Genomic DNA, 23,268 nt, shown 5'->3' on the forward strand with positions numbered 1-23,268 from the left:
GGAGCCTATAAAGCTGAATAAAAGTGCTTGGACCCCTATGATCGCTTATTATTATCATTATTATCATTATTATTATTATTATTATTATTATTAAATATTTCCACATGGGAGAAGTGATAGTGAGTGATACAGTGATAGAGGACAGTCTCAGTTACTTTCACAGCAATTTTGGTGTATGCCACTCAAAGCATCTAGTGCCACCAGTAGACCAAATGTGGACATACAGTATGTTTACTATAATAACTCCACAACACAGAAATGCAATTCCACTTGAATCAATATTCATCCATATTGGATTTTCTGCCATTTTGAATTTACAAAATAAAAAATTTTGTCCAGTTGTCAGATTTTGTGGTGTGATGGATTTTGGACCAGCCTTTGTAGATGAGTAAATGACCTTGTCCTAAGGGACTCCAGGAAGTTTTGTCTAAATCACTATCATTCACAAATTAGTATAACTACTCATTACTTACTCATAACCTCTCAACCTGCAATCAAGAATCTTCTTTCTCTTGATTCCCAGGAAGGTGCCGAGAGATCTTCATGTGAAGAATTTGAAATTTGCCAAACAGGACTCCGCCATTTTGAAATTTGGAAAAAACCTTTTTGCTTCTTCTACTACAATCTTTGTGCAATCATGACGATATTTGGATAACAGCGTTGTCAGAACATTACAAAGCCTTGTTCATCAGATTTTTTTAATGTGTGAGATGCGAACGAATTCGATGGCTAAGCGGCCAAACAGGAATTGAGCACATAGCTCAGCAACATAAGTCTTAACTTGATAAATTACGTCATATACTATATTTAACAACATGACCTAAAGTTAAGAAACAAGACCTGACTTCATTTGCAACTTGGGAAGACTTGCAAAAACAAGGAAGGCTATCATGGGCACAGACTCACCGAAACCTGACAGTTGAAGAGTGGGGAAAAAAAAAACAGGTGATTTATTTTTTTTCTAATCTTCAACTGTCCAGTTCGGGTGACCCTGTGTCCATGATAGCCTCAGATTCCTGTTCTTGGCTGACAGGAGTGGAACCCGATGTGGTCTTCCGCTGTTGTAGCCCATCCACCTCAAGGTTTGATGTTTTGTGCATGCTGAGATGCTTTTCTGCTCACCACGGATGTAAAGAGTGATTATATGAGTTCCTATATCCTTCCTGGCAGCTCAAACCAATCTGTCCATTTTCTTCTGATGTCTCTTATCAACAAGGCATTTCCACCTACAGAACTGTCACTCACTGTATGTTTTTTGCATCACTTTGTGTAAACTCTAGAGACTGTTGTGGGTGAAAATCCCAGGAGATCAGCAGTTTATGAAATACTCAAACCAGCCCATCTGGTACCAACAACCATGCCACAATTAGAGTCACAGAGATCACACTTTTTCTTCATTCTGATGGTTGATGTGAACATTAACTGAAGCTCTTGACCTGTATATGCATGATTTTTTTTTTTGCATTGCACTGCTGCCACATGATTGGCTGATTCCCTCTGCTGCTGCGGCTGGAATGTTCCTCCTCCTCCTCCTCCTCTCTTACGTCACGGCCGCCCGCATCGTCCAGGGTAACTCGAGTTCCCCTCTTCACAGAGGTACACTTTTTTTGTTTTTTTTGTGTTTGTTTGTTTGTTTGTTGGTCGTTTTTGGTCTTTCTAACAGCATTTTCGCTACATAATCCTACCGCTTTTGAATCGAAATGAGCTCTTTCATTCGGTGCTTGTTCCCCAAAAAGTATTTAAGACTTTTTTCCCCCCTCCAAGGCTAATTCCTTCGCCATTCCTTCGGGAACGTTAGTTAGCTTTTGTCAAAACCTTTGCTAAGATGTATTTTTTTAACGTTAGTAAATGTAACAGTATCTGGTTTGGTATGAATATAAACGTAAAGCTAAGTCCTAGCATGATTTTTAGTTTGTTTTGAAGACTTCACACCTTCTGAAAATTGCCCGAACCGCCGGCGTCTTTGTTTTTCTTCAGCAACTTTTCCCAACTTGATGTCAAGATGAAGGAGCTAGCAGTCTCTTAGCTAGCTCTGTACTGAACAGTGGGCTCAAATACAAGAAAATATACACCATGGTCAAGGCTTATGAGTAGTTTCTAAGCTCCAAATTCAAAATATGCACGAAAAACAACACGAAATAAATAACAAGGTTCAAATTCGTTTATTTTACACACATACACATATATATAATCAGCGTTTGGTTTAATTTGAACTGTTGCTAGCTAAAGGAACCGTTATTGCTTTGCAATGTAACAGCAAGTTTAGGATGTACAGGTAAAGAATCACGTCAGGGAAATGTATAAACACAGCACTATGTCTCACGCCTGATAAACGCTGCCAGCCTGTTAATTCAACAATAATTTCGAGCTAATGTGTGTTTAAAGCTAATGCTTTGTTTACATTAGAGACCTGAATGTTGCTAATTCTCATGCTAGTTTGTCAGCAATGTGGGCCACGCGCTTTTGTTTCCATGGAGACTGACAGGACGTCACTCAGCGCGCAGAGGAACCGCTGCTGAAGCTTCTTCAGAATACAGCATGGTAAGGACAGAGATCGACGCCCCAAAATAAGGTGACCTAGTGTTGATGGTTGAAAATAACCTTTATTTTGGTTAAGAAACGCTCTTCCTACTTCCTTATTGGTGTAGCTGTTGCTATAGTGACCGCTCTCGTGATGCCTTTTGTATTTGTTCCTCTGTACCTGAGCCTTACCAGGCATTCATTATATTTTGATTTATATGTACATATGTACATTTCTTTTTGCTCCGCAGCCATTTTACAGCAATGTCTACTACCCGTTTTCATCAGAGCCCCACAGCGCTCATGCCACATCTTTGATGAATTCCCCTGAGTGTCAGCCATCCTCAGACCAGCAGATCAGACCTCCCGGCTTGGCCATGTCAGGAGCCTCCGTTCCTCCTCCGTTCAAGTTTCGCACCCGTCGCGAGAGTGTGGACTGGCGTCGGATTAATGCAATCGATGTGGACCGGGTGGCCAGTGAGCTGGACTTTCAGATGCTCCAGGAGCACATCGCAGGGGTGACATTCTGCAGCTTAGAAGGTGAGCGATGCCTGAACTGTCAGAGCCAAGTGGACCCGGCGCTCCTCAAGCTCTTCCGGCTAGCCCAACTCACAATTGAATACCTGCTGCACTCTCAGGACTGCCTGACTCTCAGCCTGCAGGCTGCTGAGCAGCAGCTTCAGACCGAGACCAGAGAGAAGCAGCATCTCCAGGTGCAGCTGCAGAAGCAGAGCCAGGACGCCAAGCTGTTAAAAGAAGAGCTAAAGCAGCGGAAGAAGATTATTGCCTCTCAGCAAGCCATGATCAGTGCAGGCCTAACTAATTACCATAAGGTTGGTCCAAACTGATGCTGGGATGTGAGCCTTTCTTAATCGTTTTCGTGATTTGATCACTCCCCTCCCCCATTCACAGCTTGGCGTTGCCTTTTGCTGTTCTGGTGAGTGTGAGGAAAATGGAGGGTGAAGTAGTGGGACCACGTGGGACCCACCAAAAAAAAGCTGCAGTTGAGTTTACTGATGACTCCGTGATCCTGATCTCTGTGGTTTAAATTACTAATATTTTTATGTTTGGGGAATAGAAATAGAAAGTTTGTTAGGAAATATCACAGGCAGGTACAAATAAATAATAATAATAACTGTGGGAACAGGTGAGGTTGAAGAATTATGAACAGGTGAGGTTAAGAATTATGACACAAACTTGTGACAGTGTTCGTGATTTAAGTGCGAGCAAAATTTGTCTGGTGGTGACAGTGACATCAATCCACAAGCCTCAAGAGCAATAGCCGATACAAAGGCACTCCTTCAGATCAGAGGTTTGCCACTGTCATTTGCATTGTGGCCACATTTGCTCTTTGTGCTTGTCTGTGTCTTTACCTAATGATGAACCAGAAGTACTGTGTGTGTGTGTGTGTGTGTGTGTGAGAGAGTGTGAGAGTGGTTGCTAGGTGCTAGGAAGGCTTGGCTAAGAGCTGCGTTTAAATGTCACTGCTCTGTGTAGCTTAAGAGACAGTTAAACACGAGACTCTTTCTTCTGATCTTTGAAATGCTGATACACTTCACTAGCGAAAGAGGAAAAACTACTCCATGTTTCTATGGCAAAACCCCTCACATTCTCCTGCTTATATGGAACTGCTGAGTGTTTGCTGTGACCCAGTCACACTGTCTTACTGCTTTACACTACCACTTTTTCTTTTTTTTTTTTCTTTCTCCAAACGCTTACAAGTATTAAAACCTCGACTATCAGCTGACACAGTGACCCAGTTTAACTAGTAAGCTTTAAAATGAGTAACTTCACTTAAGATAAAATTATAGCCAACAACATAAAACACAAAACCACAGCTTTTTTTTTTTTTTATTCAAATAAACTCTTACAAGCAAAAGAGTTCATGTCAATATCACAGTTTATATAGCACAGTGCATCTGATTGCAAAAGTACACAATTAAAAGAAAAAGAACCGTTATTCTTGTATATTAGTGCTAAATTACTAGCTACTTGCCGTTATGCTACAAGTAAGTCTGTGGTATTTCATGCTAGATTTGTTATAGAAATTGATCAAATTTTTTTCCTTCTATTTTGTCTCCAGTATCAGCATTTTCTGGGGCTATTGACCTGATACTAATTCTGGGTGTCATCTCTACATTGCTTGTTCACCTGACACTATAAAACATTACCTGGGATTTATTGTCTGTGATGCTTTTGACAATTTTTCAAATGTTTTTTTTTTTTTTTTTGACTTTCAGTGCCAACATTGTGAAAAAGCCTTCATGAACATCTCATTCCTGCAACGTCACCTGCAACGCAGGCATCCTGTGGAGCATGACATTAGTGAGTTTCAGTAGCATATCACAAACTTTACAGCATGTGCTAAGGGTGGGCAATATAGGCAAATACACTCACCGTCCACTTTAATAGAAACACCGAATCATTTATGTAGTCAGCCAATCATGTGGCAGCAGCACAGTGCATAAAATCATGTAGATACAGGTCAAGAGCTTCAGTTAATGTTCACATCGAACATCAGAATGGGGGGAAAGTGTGATAACCGAGGCATGGATGTTGGTACCAGATGGACTGGTTTGAAAATATTACTTAAAAATAGTATATTGTGTTTCTAGATCATTTCAAATGAATATTCATGAGAGCAGGAAGTGACATTGCTGTTCCTAGGACATATCTGGTTGGCTGTAAACAGCGGTCACACAATTGTGAAGGACCATAATTCACGTGTGTGGTAGGTTTATTTTAGGGCAGGATGTCAAAATTATAGTTAGGACCATGTAGTTTTTTTTTTTGTTGGATATTCCCTCAGGTCACAGACAAAGCATTTAAGCCTTCCATTACACATTGTTTCACAGCAACATTACTGCAAACCTCGCCTAGACAGCGTTAGACTTGCTCCAACTTCACACAATACGAAAGCCATCCGCATTGTAGGAGCACAACAGATTTCAACAGATTTCAATATGTAGTCATTTTTTCCCAAAAAGTAAACCATTCAGAAACTAGCTGGGGAAAAACAAATGTGTCCTTCCCACTTCTGTAATCATTGAGAGAGTAATTAGCAGCCAGGTGTTACTAATGAAATGTACATGATTAGTTAATCATTAACAAGTATGACTACTTCTATAAAAGTTTGGTGTTCTGGAGCACTCAAGTGTGTATCCACATCATGCCCAGAAGAAAGTACATCAGCCGTGACCTCAGAGAAGCAATTCTTGCAGCTTATCCATCTGAGAAGAGTTATAAGGCCATCTCCAAACAATTTGAAAATCATCATTTTACCATGTGAAGGATTGTTTACAAATGCAGAGCCTTCAAGACAGTTGCCAATCTTTCCAGGAGTGGGCATCCCAGCAAATTCAGTCCAAGGTCAGACTGTTTAATGCTCAGAGATATAAAGAAAAAACCCAAGAGCTGCATCATGTGATCTAGAGGTCTCTGTAAGCACATTAATGTTTGTTTATGACCGCACAATCAGAAAAAGACTGAACAGGTTTGGCTTTCATGGAAGGGAGGGCTAAGAAAAAAGCTCCTTCTCTACCAAAAGAATATGACATCATGACTTTGTAAATTTGCCTCTGAACAAACCACAAAAGTTCTGGAACAATATCCTTTGGACTGATGAGACCAAGGTGGAGATGTTTGGTCACCAAGCACAGCACCATGTTTGGCAAAAGCCACGCACAGCATATTACCACAAACTCCTCATACCAACTGTCAGGCATGGTGGTGGAGGAAGGGGTGATGATTTGGGCTTGTTTTTGCAGCCACAGGACCTGGGAAACTTGCAGTCACTGAGACAACGATGAACTCCACTTTATACCAGAATATTCTTGAGACAATTGTGAGGCCATCTGTCCAGCAGCTTAAGCTGGGCTGAAATTGGGTCACGCAACAGGACAATGATCCCAAGGACAGTGATCTTAAGAGAGCTGTGTATAAACAAATGCCTTCAAACGTCAGTGAACTTGAAGTAATGTTGTAAAGAAGAGTGGGCCAAAATTTCTCTAAAACAAAGTGAGAGACTTTGAGAGACAAATTTATTTCGTTATTGTTACTAAAGGTGTTCTACATGTTACTGATTTAGAGGGTGTACTTACTTTTTCCCCCCCACATGGTTTCTGAATGTTGGTTTACTTTTTGGGAAAAAGTGACTACATATTGAAATGTGGGTTTTTTTTGGTCACCCGAGGTTATTTGTTTCTTTATAGAAGTTTGTGAGGACCACACAGATATTTAGGCCCTGATAAATAAAAACATTGAAGGAGGGTGTACTTTCTTTTTCCCGTGACTGTACCTGTAAGCATCCAATCTACGAGCTTTCAGTGCGGATACTTTGTGTCAAGAAAGCTATGATACACATCATCAAACTAATTGCTTTTTTTTTTGGCCCAATGCCATGATTTGTGAAAACTCAGAGTGATTCTTTGTTGGTCAAAATTCACATAAAACACAATTTTCAATCATTTGCAATGACTGGTTCTGTGAAATCAGTATTGCAAAGGCCAGTGTTGTATTGTGCAGCCCTACTTTGGTACGCAAGTACACTTTCACAATGTTTCACAATATTTAAAATTGCTTTGTACTATTATTTAACATAAGCAAAAATTCAATTAAACCAGAATGTAATAGAATATAAAATGTTCGGTGCAAAAATATATTTTGACATGCATGCAACTGATATTCGTTATGATTAACATTGAATTTGGTCAGGGATAGAAAAGTAAAAATGATCCTTGTAACGTTTAGTTTATAGCGATGATGTAAATTCAATAATGAAATACATTTTGTCACATCATGCATCACTAATAGCCATTGACTGCATTCAAAATGTTTTCGCTATTTCTCTGTCTTAGAACTGATCGCTGATAATCAGAAGGATCTTCAGACAAAAAAGCTACAAGAAGAGATCATCAGGCTGCAGGATCAGCTAACCCTGGCTAAATCTGAAATGGAGACCCAGCAAAAGGATTACAATACCAAACAGGTCAGACCGTAGCCTGCTTTGTATATTCTCACTGTGTTGGTTTATTCCCTGTTGTCATTGTGTCTTGCCAAAGACCAGTCTTACTGACTGACTCCATGTTTTTTAAATATGTGTACATGGGAGGCGATCAGGACATCTGTATAGTAGGGTTGGTAAAGATTCCATGGTATCCTGTGGGAAAAGAGTTTCTGTGCCATGCTGTTGTAGGAAATTAATCGTCACCTTCTGACCAATCAGATTTGAGAATTCATCAGCGCTGTGTTATACAGTTCAAAAGTTTACGTGCACCTAATCTAAAGATATTCAATCTCAGTTTTACAAAACCACACATGTCATGTTACTATACATTTCTTTGGACAATTCAATTAGGGCATCTACTTTGTTCACATCAGAGGAAAATATAAAACAATTGATTAGACAAAGATTTATTTGAGCTTTAATTCACCATGTCAGAATTCTAGTGGGTCAAAAGTTTATATACACCGAGTTGACTGTTTCTTTATACAGTCTGGAAGATTCCAGAAATTGATGCAATGCCTTTTAGAATCTTCTGATTGAACAGGTATCATAATTAGGAGTTAATTGGGAACACACCTCTGGCTGTGTAAGGGCGTGTGTAGAAGGATAGGCCATAAGTGCGCACAAAAAGTGAAATAAACAAAAGGAAGTGATGTATAATTATGATCTGATCATCAATGATTTCTGTGTCTCCAGAGTATGTATGGTATCTGATCTGGTCTGATGGGTCTCTGAAAACACACAGCTTTAAAAACAAACATCTTCAGGTACAAATCCAAATGTCCTCACGCCCTCATATCAGGAAAACCAGCCTGAAGGACAGTAAGAGAGACCAAACAAAAATGGAGGGCGTCTTCTTAGCGTTTCTTCGGGGTGATAATTACAATATGCAAGTTACAATACAGTTACAATATGCAAGTCATCATGATCGTGTTGATTTGGGTAAAACTGAAATGAGCATTATGAAAAAAGGAAATGCTCATATTGTTTTTACCCAAACCAATATTACAAATGTCCCACAATCCCCCCTTTGAACACTTCTAAAAGTGTTCATTATAGCAAGCTTGAATATCTTAAATAAACAGTAATCAATGGCCAGTATACTAAATAAGGGTAGGTCATATTCTTCTAACCCCGTGTACCATCAAATATAAGTGTTAGAAGATGAAGTAATCATTAACATGGTAGTGTCTGCTACCTGAAATCTGCTCAGAATCTAGTCGCATGTGTAACTGTGAGACAGCGTCCATCCTTAGAATGTGAGGAGAATCAGATGGGAGCTGCTGTCAGAGGGAGAGTGAGAGACTTGGGGCCGAAAGATAAACACAGAGTTCTGTGACTGTTGTGAGTCTCTCCAGTCAGACAGACCAAGTTCTCATTAAAAGGAATCAAAAATCCGTAGCAGTAGGTAAAGGCAAAGCTTGTGCATCAGGATGCAAAAACTTGCATTCATAATCATTCATCAGGTTGTTTACATACAGCCTGTTTATTTAAATTCACGTGTGATCGGCTGTTAATAAGCTCTCAGAGCAGACATTTTCTAATTTAAAAGAGAGGGAGGAGGAAGAGAGTCTGAGGATTAGGAGACACGCTGTAGCACTTGTATTCCCTGCTCCGCCGCCTCTGGCGAGGTGGCTCCACTCTGTGAGTGGCTGAGCTACACTGGAATTTTGAGCACATTTCTTGCCTCTCTGCTTAAGATCAGCCTGTTTCCTCTATCACACATGCTCCCAGTGCCTATGCTTATGACAGCAGCGGCACTCGTCGCTAGAAATGCTAGCGCTTTTGCCCCGAATTTGTCGACTGTCTGTCAGATTGAAAACCCTCGATCGCACTGGATACATTCAGTTTCACAGTGGTGACTCTTTCATAAGGAATAAGACAACTGACAGAGTGCAGTTGCACCAAGTTGCACATAGGCAGAAGTTCTCTGATGACTCTGCACCCGTTGGCCTCATCACTGGGGAGGATGACGCAGAGCACAGAGAACTGATCCAGGACTTTCTAGTCTGGTGCCAGCGGAACTGCCTCCAGATCAATGGCAGCAAGACCAAAGAGCTGGTGGTGGATTTTCGCAGACACACTTCCACACTTCCCCCCGACACGCGGTGAACATCCAATGGACATTGGGTCAAAATTCAGTATACTGGTTCCGTTTCCTGGCATGTTCCTTCTACAGGATGACTAACTCACCTGTGTGGTCATCACAGGAGTGCAGGTAGAAGGAGGTGGAAGTCGTCATTGTCCCATTTGGGTCACCAGAGCTGTTGTAAATCTTGCAGATGTCAGAGGCAGGAACCAGGAGACCAGCCAAGAGCCAGGTTGTAGAAGTATAGGAAATATATTAGGTGAAAATTTATTAAGTAATGAAGACAAAAGGAAGTTACATGTAATAATGGTCCACGTGTTATCGCCCCTTCCTGTCAGAAAAAAACATTTCCTAAGCATAGGAGGAGCCCTCGAAGGACATAACATAGAACAAGTGAAATTGGAGGGCGACTTCTTGCTACGGCGCCTTGCTTCCTTAGGAGCAATTTCCAAATATAACGCTTGGCCTTTCTGGACTTTCTTAAATAATAGTCTTTTACCTGTTGTTAGGAAATTACCTCTTAAGGAAATGAAGTAGAAACCATCATTGATTCAGACAAAATATATGTGGAGTTGTGAAAAATATTAGGTTGAATGTCTTTAGCCAAGGTGCATGCAAAGTTTTGGCTTCAACTTTAATAAGCTATAGCATGAATAATGCTGTCTGTCTATAGCAGTCTGCCTACCGTGAGCTGGCAAGCAGATGACAATGCAAATATTTATGGTCGACCAAACAAGTTGTGCCGTGCTTGCTATGTATTTTTATTATAACCTGTATGAAGAGACGCATGAATGACATTCGAGATTGTCATCCGTCTATTGCTTAACTTCTCATCTAAGCAATATTAATTCCCTGTAATTCAGGAGAAGGATCTAACTCAGAAGCAGGCTGACTTTATGAAACAGCTGGAAATCTGGAAGGAAAATGAGCGTGTGCGCATGAACAGCAAAATTGATGAAGTTAAGCAGGCCTGTCAGAGAGACATGGACTCCATGCATCAGAAAAACAGAAACCTAGAGAAAGTGAGTTCTCATATCTGTTTAAAATGATAAAACTAATGTATGCCTAACCTGAGAATTATTGGCACCCTTTAATAAAAATAACCATATATAAATAAATAAAATACAGAAAAACATACGCTATATGACTAAAACTATGTGGACACCTGATCATGACACCCATATATAAAACATATTTGTTTCTCTAGTTGATTGGAAAATTTAAATCACGTTTTTAATGAATTTTTTATGATTGAATCTTTGCCCATTGAATGACACCAATAATGTAAATAATTGTATAAAATAGGATCTCCATTTTAGACCACCAAAAATAAGTACTCTCAAATGATGTGAAACAATGTTAATATTTAATTTCCGTTTTGTCCTCTAGCAAGTGTTGAAGCTGCAGCAAAGCAGTAAGATGCAGGAGAACATGCAGCCTGTGCAGGGACAAGCAAGTTCGGTGCGGAGCAGTGAAGACAAACAGAAGCAGGAGGTTACTCATCTCCAACAGAAGCTCCACCAACAGGTCAGCTTCTTAAAGGCCACTGAGTAGAACTGGAGCTCTAATGGGTACTAAGTGATGGGAAAAAAAATGAGTTTACTTCTTGACTCCACTTTCCATCCATGCCTATATACATGAAACCCCATCTCCCACAATCTGCCATGGTGGTGAAGTTCATCTGCATTAGTTAATTAGCTAGCTAGTTTTTGATTTGCTATTTATCTAGACTCGACCTTTTATTTCAGCTGTCATTCACAAATCCATAACATATAAAATCACACATAAAATCTACAAAGCATTAACACTAAAACATCACTATGTCCTAGTTATTTTTTAAACCTTCTTTAGCTTAGCTCACTTTGTTAGCTTTGGTACCAGAGTTCGCTAACGTAAGTCTCCTATGATATTAAAGGTACAGACGGCTTGTTTGCAACTAGCTTTGTTAGCTCATTTTGTTAGCTAACCAAGGTACCAATTTACAAGCACTGTAAAGCCCATTTCACACCCAATGTGGTAAGCACACAATGTTATCCTAGGTTAGCCTAGCCGCATTAGCATCTTTGTAGGTCCATTAGCACCACAGTAGCCATACAAGCTTCGTTTCATGCTCTCAGTCTCTAATTTGTTACATCAAGACTGGCATGCTAATTGTTTCTAGCTAGAACCACCACATAAACGCCGCTGTAGCTTTCTGGCAGCTTCCTGTGCATTTGTGGTAATTCTAAATTTTGTGAAAGTGCTACTTCCCACTGAGCATTGGAATGGCGTTTCATTTGGCTAATGAAGTTTATAATAGAGCTGGCCGATATGTTATCACAATACATTTTTTTCTATATTCATCATTCTTGATAAAGCATTTTGTAACACTCACAGTTTTTAAAGAAAATCCATCTAAATAATGTGCACTAAATAAGCCAACTGTTCATTACGGTTTGAAATGCTAAAATATTTTAATAAATATTTATCAGAATATTTAGTATAATGCACATGCACACAGTATACAACATAATTACACTACACTACACTACAGTGTACACAGTTGTTTGTAGGACATGTTCATGAGAGATGGACTAAAAAAAAAAACTCTGTGCCTTAGTGCCACCATTTAGTGATGTCCTTTTTTGTGTGCTAAACATACCTTTTGGAATTATGGAATTATTATACCTTTTGGAATTGGTCTCATCAGACCATTACACATTTTGCCACATGGTTTGGGGTGACTTAGTTTTGTTTTTTTTTTTGGAGAAAGGGCTTCCATCTAGCCAGCCTACCCCATAGCTCAGCCATGTGAACAATACGAGAGAATGTTGTCACTTCAATGTTGCTGTAGGTCTCTTGGCAGCCTCCCGGGTAAGATTTTGTCTTGTCCTTTTATAAATTTGGAAGGACGTCCTGTTCTTTTATTTTTAAATTATTAAAAATTATAAATTATTAATTATAAATTATCAAATACTCGAGTGGGCAGAGCTATATGGGCCAAAAAGCTCATTTTTAAGGGGTAAGGAGATAAAGCCTGGGATAAAAGAAGTTTCCTTTGTGCCCTTATTTTTTTTTTTTTTACAAAACATATGCTTGTTTTTAAGTGCAAAAACATGAATAACGTCCCCCCAGAGTCGAGTGAGACTATCAGTTAATAGGAGGTCCTTAGAGGACCATATTTTCAAGTTTCATGACAATATGTCAATGTTTGCGTTGTCAAATGCCTGCTGAAAGCTGATTGGACAATGGCGGCCACTTTCAGATTAGCACAGAGATGCAGTATACCAAGTTTAAGCTTGATCAGACGTACGGTTGTTGAGACACGGTCATCTGACTTTTGCTCCGCTCCATTACCACACCCCAAACTTTACAGATGATCTCAGAATCTTGTGCTGTGTGATATATATATATATATATATATATATATATATATATATATATATATATATTCACGTTTTGTGCAAATCCATGCAAACAGTCTTGAGTTAGAGCTGTTTGAGTAAATTAGGCTCTGCCTCATTAGAATTGATTGACTTGTGGTGGCCATATTGTTTACAAATGTCAATGTGTTTTTGATAATTAATGATGGTCTCACTCTGCTGAGTAGTTTGACACTAAAATTGTGAAGATAGGACAACAATGCTAGGACAAGTTCTCAAAAGTTGGTTTTGATTATTATGCAAATTAGCAAAAAATCTAAGTGGGCAGAATTAAATGGTTCTTGAGTCTTTCGTTCAGGAGAACCCAAGGAATAAGAAACAAGAAGAATTTTCACTGTAGGACTTGCGGTATTTGAGATATGAGCCAAAATGTAAAACGCTTTGCTATAGCACCACGATTATCCTGATCCGGCTCATCTCTCTTGTCTGAGTAGCGGAAGGGAATAATATGTGCTGACTAAATGTCTGTGGGACCTACAGTTTGGCCTGCACGATCGGTTTTAACAGAGAAAAATAATAAGAAGAAGAAAAATTGTAACAAAAACAATACGATTTCAGGCACCTCATGCTTGAAAAAGTAGGTTTTGTGTATTATGCAAATTAGCTAAGGTTCTAAGTGGGTAGAGCTAAAAGGTTCTTGAAGCTTTTTTGCTTAAGAAAACCCGATGAATAAGAGGAAAAAGGAACTTTGAGTATATGAGTTACAGTTCTCGATGTAGAACAGAACGTAAACGCTTGTGCTATGGCGCCATCATTTGGCCTGAGTAGTGGCAGCAAGTACTATCTATTGACCAAGTTTCATGTTTCTAGGACTTATGGTTTTTTGTCATTGCATTCTTGTGGTTGGTCACAAAATGATACATTCAACGCAGTTTACAACAAACAAATCATAGACAACACAACACAGTTACCATCCTAATATACAAATATTGCACCTTTAGCAGAAATGGTAGACTCAGTTGTAATCGCGTCTTTCAACCACGTCTCCATGAAGCAGTAAACGGAAGTCAGTGAAAAGTCCCTTTTTGTGCTTGCAAGGGTTTCGAGTTTGTCAGTCTTGTTACAAATTGAGTGCACTTTAGACAGCAATATTCCCAGAAGCGGAGATCGCAGACCCCCCTTCCTAAATCTGACCATTGCACCAGCGTGCTTGCCTCTCCATCTTTGTCACGCAGCTTGCTGTTCCAATACTTTCAGAGGGGACTGTATATGGGTGTGATGGTCCAGAGTCCACATACTTTTGGCCATTTAGTGTATTACTGTTAAATATATCTATCCCCTGTTAAGCACATGTATTTCACAGAGTGTCTCTCATTGAAATAAGATATTTCTTTCTCTCAGGAAATCAAGTGGGCAGCAAAAATGCAAAAAATAAAGGAAGAATACGAGAGCGAGAAAAATCAGGTAGGTTTGAGAGTTATCTTACTATTTTGTTCGGGCGAGGTTTGAATATGATCTACAGTCTAGTGTCTGTCTTTTTAACATTTGTTTTCACTTTGCTTATGGCTTAGCTCCAGACAGCATTGGCACAGACGCACTCCACTGTCTCCAAGGAGAAGAAAAGGTTAGAGAGGCAGGTGGAGGAACTGGAAGTCAGGCTGGAAGAGCAGCAGCAGCTCATCACATCCCAAAACATGCAGGTGTGTGCAGTTCAGGGAAATCAGGTCATTGATTCCCAGCAGCGGTACAATTCGTGTTGTTTTCAGTTGCAATGAGGCAGTGAAAGGTCATTTTATTTTATACTAGATTCCACGTGCTTCAGTATTCTCGAAGCTTGTTCAAGTGTAGCAGTCTCAGTTTCATTTTATTGTTTTCCCTGTCCTTAGATAGTACAGAAGTGAACGAATCAGTAGCCTGGACACCCAGGACAGGAAGTTTATGCATCCATACAATTTGTTTTTTTATTTATAGTTACCCTGTGGACAAATTGTTCAATATCCAGAGAAAAAAAAATCGCATATTAGCTACCATCTACTATTTTTTTTAGCCTAGCCTGTTAAGTTTTCAGCCAATCAAAACATAGGATTATTCACATTAAAGCATTCACATACTTGGTGAGCTAGCTGATGGATTTATGATTTGTCCGCCCCTGTAGTTTACATACTTAGATGCTTTCTTTCACTTATGAATTTGTTGGGTTGCTCAATTTAAAATTTTAAAACAAAAATGTTTTAACTGTTGAATTGTGTGTGTTTTACAGATAAAATATTTCTCACCTAAGTCAACAATGCAACAAGAAGGTAACAGTCTCATTCTGTATATGTGCATTTATTTATAATACTACTAATTAACTTTGGCCCCAGAGATTTACAAAGTGTCTTTCATTTTCTTGTAGAGTTTCCAGCTGTTGCAGCAGCTCCAGAACCTAAAACGAGAGTGGTGGTCAGTGGTATGCCACCTCTTATTTTGATTTCTTTCCTCCTTTCTCCCTAATTTTTCCACAAAGCCACTGTGTTATTTATTTGTTATCCATCGCTATACATTCAGGTCCATTGACGATGATGTCTACCATACTATATTGGAGTTATGAATATGAGCTCAAAGTGCAGACTTTCACCTTTAATCTGAGGGATTTAAATCCAAATCGGGTGAACAGTGTAGGAATTAGAGCACTTTTTATATGTGGTCCCCCCTCTTTTTAAGGTAATTGTAATTTATTCCCCTTATAAAAGTAAGCAGATAAATGGTCTAGAGTTGATTTCAAGTGTGGCATTTGCGTTTAGATTCTGTTGCTGTTAACTCTGAAAATGAAGTCCAAAGAGCTGTTACTGCCTGTGAAGCAAGCCATCATTAGGCGGATGTATCAAAACAAACCCACCAGAGAAATAGTAAAAACATTAGGTACGGCAAAATCAACTATTTGGTAAAGAAAGAATGCACCGGTGAGCTCAGGAACACCAAAAGGCCCGGAAGACCATGGAAAATAACTATGGTAGATGACAGAAGAATTCCTTCCCTGGTGAAGAAAACCCCCTTCATAACAGTTGGTCAGATCAAGAACACTTTACAGGACGTAGGCATATTAGTGTCAAAGTCAACAATCAAGAGAAGACTTCACAAGATTAAGTACAGAGGGTTTACCACATGGCCGATAGTGGAACTGGGTCCCTTGGATTTATTGATGATGTGACAGCTGACAATAGCAGCAAGATGAATTTTTAAGTGTATATTATCTGCTCAGATTCAGCTAAAAGCTTTGAACATCATTAGACAGTGCTTGACACTGGACAATGACCTGAAGCATATTTTGAAAGCAACCCAAAATTTTTAAGACAAAAATTTTTGGGTTTGGGACAGTTACATTATACAGTATTTATTTTGTGCGGGGAAAAAAAAAACCATCCTGTGAGCAGAGGATCTGAAGGATGAAACACCTTGTTGATGAGAGAGATCGGAGGAGAATGACCAGACTGGTTTGAGCTAACAGGAAGTCTATAGTAACTCAAATAAGCACCCTTTACAACCGTGGTGAGCAGAAAAGAATCTCACAAAGCATCACACGTCAAACCTTGAGGTGGATGAGCTACAACAGCAGAAGACCACATCAAGTTCCACTCCTGTCAGCCAAGAGCAAGAATCTGAGGGACAGTAACAACTCCAACAAAAGTAATCCTTTGTCTATTTACTCACATCCATAAATATCACTATGCCTGCTAATTGCCATAAAACCTAAAAATAGCCCCAAATTTTAAATATAATTGTGCCTTGACTGCTAACTGCCGCAAACCCAGAAATCTCCCATGACTGCTAAATACACCCAAACCCAAAAATAAATGTACTCCTCAATGCTTAATGCCCCAAACCCAGAAATAATACCCACATGACCTCTATTTTCCCCACACACAAATATAAATACCACCCTGACTGCTGCTAATTTCTCAAAACTCAAAAATAAACATCATGACTGTTAAATGCCCCAAAAGCCAAAAGCCTGAGCACTTTATTATGAACACCTGTACAACTATGCATTCATGCAATCATCTAATCAGCCAGTCATGTAGCAGCAGTGCAATGCACAAAATCATGCAGATATGGGCCAGCAACTTTAGGTAATGTTCACATCAACCATCAGTATGGTCAAGCTTGACCATGGCATGATTGTTGTTGCTAGATGGACTGGTTTGAATATTTCTATAACTGATGATCTCCTGGGATTTTCACACACAACAGTCTCGAGTTTACTCAGAATGGTGCAATAAAGAAAAAACATCTGATGAGTGGTGGTACTGTGGATGGAAATGCCTCGTTGATGAGAGAAGTCAATGGAGAATGGCTAGTCTGATTCCAATTCTGGCAGCTGAGAACAGAAAGCTGAGGCTGCAGTGGCCACAGGCTCACTAAAACTGGACAGTTGAAGACTGGAAAAACATAGCCTGGTCTGATGAATCTCGATTTCTACTGAGGCATACAGATGGAAGGGTCAGAATTTGGCGCCAGCAGCATGACTCTATGGACCCACCCTGACTTGTCAACAGTCCAGGCTGGTAAAGGTAGTGTACTGGTGTGAGGAATGTTTTCTTGGCACACTTTGGGCTCATTAATACCAATCAGTTTAATTTAATAATTTGAATGCCACAGCCTATTTGAATATTATTGCTGACCATGTGCATCCTTTTATGGCTTCAATTTACCCATTTCCTAATGGTTTCATGAACATGACAGTGAGTTCGGTGTTCTACAGTGGCCTTCCCAATCACCAGATTTGAATCCAGTTGAACACCTGTGGGACCTGTGGTAGAACGGGAGATTTTGTAGCATGAAAGTGCACCTGAAAAAACTCTGGAGGAATTGCATGATGCAATCATGTCAGCATGGACCAGAATCTCAAAGGAATGTTTCCAACATCTTGTGGAATCAATGCCATGAAGAATTGAGGCTGTTTTGAAAGCCAAGGGAGGCCCAAGTATAGTATCAGTATAGTGTTCCTAATAAAGCATTGGGTGAGTGTAAATACATTTTGTAAAGTGTAATTGCCCCAAACCTGGAAATAAGCATCACCCTGCCTGTTAATTGCACCAAACCCTAAAAATTATATTCCCATGATCTCTAATTTCCCCAAACCCAAGTTTAAGTAATACCTGACTGCTTTTTGCCCCAAATGCAAAAATAAATATACCTCTGACCTTTAATTTCCCCAAAGCCCAAAGTTAAATGCCCCCACAACTGCTAAATACCTCCAAGCTCAGTAGAAAAACCAATGCAAACCTGCTCATCTCATCTCATGTCCACCATACTAATGTTATGATTCTGCATAGGTCTGTCATTGTAATACATGTGCTTTTTTTTTCCTTTTCTTTCTTTTCCTTTCCCTTTTTTCTTTTCTTCTCTTCTCACATTTGGAAAAAACAAATAATGGACAGTTACAAGGATCTCAATTCCAACCAGAAAAGTAAAGATTGTTGGTTAAAAAAAAGGTTATGAAAAAATGTCTTTGTGGTTAATTAGCTTTATTTTCACACTGAAAATATGAGAGAAATCTAAACGTTAATGAAAGTTAATGTAAGGGGGAAAAACTCATGTGACACTATTATTGACACCCCTGCATTTAGTACTTTGTACAGTTTCCCTTTGCCAACATTACAGTAACATAAACATAACATTACTGGGTCTTCTCCTGTAATGCTCTAATGAGATTGGAGAATAGACAGGAAGCAATCCGAGATCATATATCAGATATAGAAGCTCTCGAGATCCTCCAGAATCCTATGTCCTTTCTTGGTGATCCTTTTCTCCAGCTTGCTGTATCGGTTTTCCATAGGGTTTAGGTCAGGGGACTGTGATGGCCAGAGTAAAAGATTGAATCTGTAGTCATTAAGCTATTTTTGTGTGAATTAGGATGTATATTTTGATCATTGTCCTGCTGTAAGATCCAATCATGACCCAGCTGTAGCTTCTTGGCAGAGGCAGCCAGATTTTCGTTTAAAATCTCCTTGTACTTCACAGGTTTAGCAGCCACTTTCAGCTGAAAATTCTTTGTGAATCACTCATAGTCTTAGGCCTAGCACCCCATTTTTATTGTTTCTTCTATATTGACCAATTACGTTAAGTTACGTTAAGTTAAATTAAGTTTAACCCTTTTTATGAATAAGGCTCTTTCCGTAATCAATAGTGTAAAACTTTAGGCACTGTGTTCTTGTATGATTTACCTGATGGATATGATATGATATGGATATCCATCAACCTTTAACAATGGGCTCAAATGTTCATGCCACTCATCACACTAGTGTTAAATCTGTAAAATATTTAAAATACTTATGCTTTGGGAACTACAGAAAGCGAGGAAATGTCCACTTAAAAATGAACAGGTGCATACAATTTGGCTAATGATGTCTAAAGTCTTCAGTGGTTCAGGGAAAAGTTCTGGTTTCAGCTTCTAATAGTCCACCTTTAATCTCCAACCTTGTCTGATCCTTTGCCTCCTTGTGATGTGCTATTAGAGCAGTCCAGCTTGGTCTATAAATTGGATCCTATAGTGGAGCTTTCAGAGGAGGACAAAGGTAAAAACAAATGATGGCACATAGATGTCATTGGCATGTATGCACGTACTCTGCATGGATACCATAGAGGCATCCCAATTCGCCTACCATTCGTCCTAAATAGTAGCAGAGCTTAGAATTAGTGTGTCCCAAATCATACCCAGATGGTCTACTATTTCCGGTAGATTTTCGAAGTGTGGATACGTGGACACTTTTTCAGCTAATGTTGCCCACAACTTCTTGTGCAAGGGAGGAGGAGTATTGTGACAGTTTGCTTCACCAAATTCAACCTGCAAAATATGGATACATAAATCAAGGGAATGGTAAATCTAAATTATACTGTATAAAATATATAAGGAATAATGAATGAAGAAAAGCTGAAATGCAGCGAGGAGTATGTTTATGGTGGCAATGTGCGTAACTAGGCAACAACATTCTCTTCTGTTACATGACATGTTAGTATGTCTCAGTAATGCATACTCATTTGCAAAACAACTTTTAGTGCATAGTATAAGTAGGCGAATTGAGAAGCAGCATGTCTTTCTTTCTGGTCTGTCTTGTCCAGTCATTGAGCATGTACCAGTTAGTTCAAGCTATAATCAGGAAAGAGAGATGCAACTCCCTGAGAAGCAGAATTCTGACTCTTTGCCTGTGTAACTTTTGAGCTGTTTGAGCATGTTTGAGGAAATCTTTCTTTGGAAATCGCTTCCTTTGCATCTGTTAGAAGAAATACAAGGAGAAAAACTTTTCCTGTGACAGATGCACTTGTTAAATTTGGTCTTGCATTAATGACCACTGCATCAATTGGCAGCAACATCTCCTCCCTGCTGACCCTCAACACTGGAGTCCTACAGGGCTGTGTTCTCAGCCCTATCCTGTACTCCTTATACACCTACAACTGTGTGACCACTCACAGCTCCAATGTCATCGTCAAATTTTCAGATAACTCAACAGTGCTAGGACTCAATGGTGCTTCAGCCTACAGAGAAGAGGTGCATACTCTGACACACTGGTGCCAGGAAAACAACCTCTCGCTCAACATCAATAAGACCAAGGAACTTGTAGTGGACTTTAGGAGACAGGACAGGGAGCACACCCCCATCACCATTGACGGGACACCAGTGGAGTGAGTCAGCAGCTTCAAGTTCCTTGGTGTTCATATCACTGAGGAACTCACATGGTCCACTCAGACTGAGGCTGTGGTGAAGAAAGCTCACCAGCACCTCTTCTTCCTCGGATGGCTGACGAAGTTCAGTATGAGCCCCAACATCCTCAAATCATTCTACACCTGCACAGTGGAGAGCATCCTGACTGGCTGCATCACCTCCTGGTATCACCTCCAGCTCCGCCCTCAACTGCAAAGCGCTGCAGAGAGTGTTGCAGATAGCCCAGCACATTGTCGGAGGAGTGCTTCCTTCCCTCCAAGACATCTACACCAGACAGTGTGTGAGGAAAGCACGTAGGATCATCAGAGACTCCAGCCACCCAAGCCATGGACTGCTCTTGCTGCTACCATTAGGCAGACGATATCACAGCATCAGATCCCGCACCAGCAGGCTGCAGGACAGCTGCTTCTTGCAGGCCATTAGACTGTTGAACTCTAACTAATAACACCACCACAAGCACAACCCACTCTACCTTCCATGCACTGCACGTTATCATTTACATTTACACTGGACTCTGACCTGATAGATAGACTGATATCAGACTCTGATAGTGCTGCATTTCAATATCTTCATTATTCTGTACTCCTTGACATTCCATTTGCATTTCTGCATACTGTGCTGCTCACCTGTATGTGTTCTGCATGTATACTGTGTATATTGTATTATGTGAATACTGTACATACTGTACAGGTTTTTACTGTGTATATTGTGGTCTGTATACTTGTGTACAGCACAGCTTAGGAGAATGCAACCAAGATTTTCACCACCTGTACACCTGTGGTTGTGGTTATGGAAGTGACAATGAAGTTATTTAATTTGACAGTTCATTGGTTTTTCTGCCCAGATTCATCAAGCTTCTCAGAGGGCCCTGCTGAGAGCCAGTCAAGGCAGCAGAAAGTGAAAGAGCTACTGAAGAACCCCAGCCTCAAAAGGGACATGCACTTGGCTGTGCAGCAAAGCCTCCATGACAAGCTGTTACAATTAGGCATTGAGCCTGTAAGACTTCTGTTACTCTAGCATACATATGGACACTACTAGTCCAAATCTTCATTCTGGTGTTTTACTACAAATGTGTAAGCCATGAAGCATGACAGTTCTGCTTATGTTTATGGTCTTACTTCAGGCTGTTCGTGGGCTCTCTAAGACAACATTTGATAGCGCCTTGGCTCGTGTGGTCTCTGAGAGGCAGCAGAGGCAGAGGGAATGTACTGAGTACCGTAAGATGCAGATAGATCTCAGCCAAAATCTAGACAGAAGAGTTAAGGAACGGAGCACACGTCCAGTTGCCAAGCCCAAACAATCAGGACACGGTAAGCATTCTGCATTTTTAATATTCATCTATGAAGTGAGCTTTACACTGTGTGAAGTGTGGTGGTTAGGTGGTTTTTACTTTCATAAAGGTGAGAGCATGTGGTCAGATATAAAGCTGACTAATATAAAGCTGACAGATATAAAGCTGACTAGGAGAAAAAAGACTGTAGTTAAGACAGCCGCTCTTCCTGGAACCACGGTTAGTCTAGCCACACTTTTATTTAACCACAAATTTTATGAGCACGGCTTTTAGACACTTAGCAGTAGGTACTAAGCACTGCCTACCAGGAACACCTGACAAGACCTGCCGTGTAGGAGATGCTCTGACCCAGTCGTCTAGCCAATTTGGCTCTTGTCAAAGTCGCTCAGATGTTTATGCTTGCCCATTTTTCCTGCTTCCAATACATCAACTTTGAGAACTGACTGAACTGACTGTTCACTTATATCCCACCCCTTGGGAGGTGCCATTGTAACGAGATAATCAGTGTTATTCACATCAACCGGCAAGTGGTTTTAATGTTATGGCTGATCGGTGTGTATATAAAACTCAGTTACAGCAGGTGAAATCACATTTTTTTTCCCCAGTACTTGGTTACACCTCTGCTTACTTCTATAATATTGCCAATCCTGCCAGCTAAGAATGCTTGTCAATTTTAGCCACAGGGGTTCATTTCAGCTAGAGTTTGTTGGGAGCTACTTTGGTACTTCACCTGCTGTTCTAAATAATCATACACATTTTCTATAGGATTGAGGTCCTGTGATTTAATGTATCCCAGTGTTCTATCATGCTCTCAAAAAGGTCATACAAATGTAGAAATGTGCACCAATACAGATGTGCACCCTACAGTCATCGTCCTACACCATTCGAGTGGACATGAAGCACAACATCACTGCTTGGACATGCAGGACAAAAGACAAAATAAGACAAAGTTATGTTCATCCAGGTCAGGGGTCTTCAATCTTATCCACAAAGGGCCGGTGTAATTGCAGGCTTTCATTCCCACTGAGCAGGAGCCACACCTGATTTCACTTGCGTAATCTGGCGTGACTCCTGGTTGGTCTTCCATCAACTATCAAGTGCGCCTTGGCTGTAATGAGAGCCTGCAGCCACACCGGCCCATTGTGGATAAGATTGAAGAACTCTGATCTAGTTCCTACATTGTACATTGTATATTGATGTACTGATATCGGTGTATTTATTTGTTGTGAACATTTGAGATTTGCTCATAGCAGCCAGTAAAATTTTTGTGATTTGTTACTGTGTTATTTTTGCATATTG

The 23,268-nt window shown here is 40.0% G+C and overlaps 1 protein-coding gene across 3 annotated transcripts in view; it reads left to right on the forward strand.

The window, feature by feature from the left end:
- The first annotated feature begins 1,524 nt into the window (after positions 1-1,524).
- Positions 1,525-23,268, forward strand: part of dzip1 (DAZ interacting zinc finger protein 1) — a 30,421-nt gene continuing 8,677 nt past the window's right edge. For 2 of the 3 annotated variants that reach the window (XM_026945604.3, XM_053227715.1), the window contains exons 1-14: positions 1,525-1,596; positions 2,437-2,541; positions 2,772-3,353; positions 4,761-4,845; positions 7,377-7,507; positions 10,478-10,636; positions 11,004-11,141; positions 14,378-14,440; positions 14,548-14,676; positions 15,237-15,276; positions 15,372-15,425; positions 19,474-19,533; positions 21,523-21,674; positions 21,802-21,988. In XM_026945604.3, coding sequence (XP_026801405.3) covers positions 2,539-2,541; positions 2,772-3,353; positions 4,761-4,845; positions 7,377-7,507; positions 10,478-10,636; positions 11,004-11,141; positions 14,378-14,440; positions 14,548-14,676; positions 15,237-15,276; positions 15,372-15,425; positions 19,474-19,533; positions 21,523-21,674; positions 21,802-21,988 — 1,783 coding nt within the window. In that variant the 5' untranslated portion in view covers positions 1,525-1,596; positions 2,437-2,538. The remainder of the gene's footprint in view (positions 1,597-2,436; positions 2,542-2,771; positions 3,354-4,760; positions 4,846-7,376; positions 7,508-10,477; positions 10,637-11,003; positions 11,142-14,377; positions 14,441-14,547; positions 14,677-15,236; positions 15,277-15,371; positions 15,426-19,473; positions 19,534-21,522; positions 21,675-21,801; positions 21,989-23,268) is intronic. The other variant, XM_053227713.1, reaches the window with a different exon arrangement.

Source organism: Pangasianodon hypophthalmus, chromosome 2 (assembly GCF_027358585.1).
Source record: "Pangasianodon hypophthalmus isolate fPanHyp1 chromosome 2, fPanHyp1.pri, whole genome shotgun sequence".
In the NCBI taxonomy this organism is placed as follows: Eukaryota; Metazoa; Chordata; class Actinopteri; order Siluriformes; family Pangasiidae; genus Pangasianodon; species Pangasianodon hypophthalmus.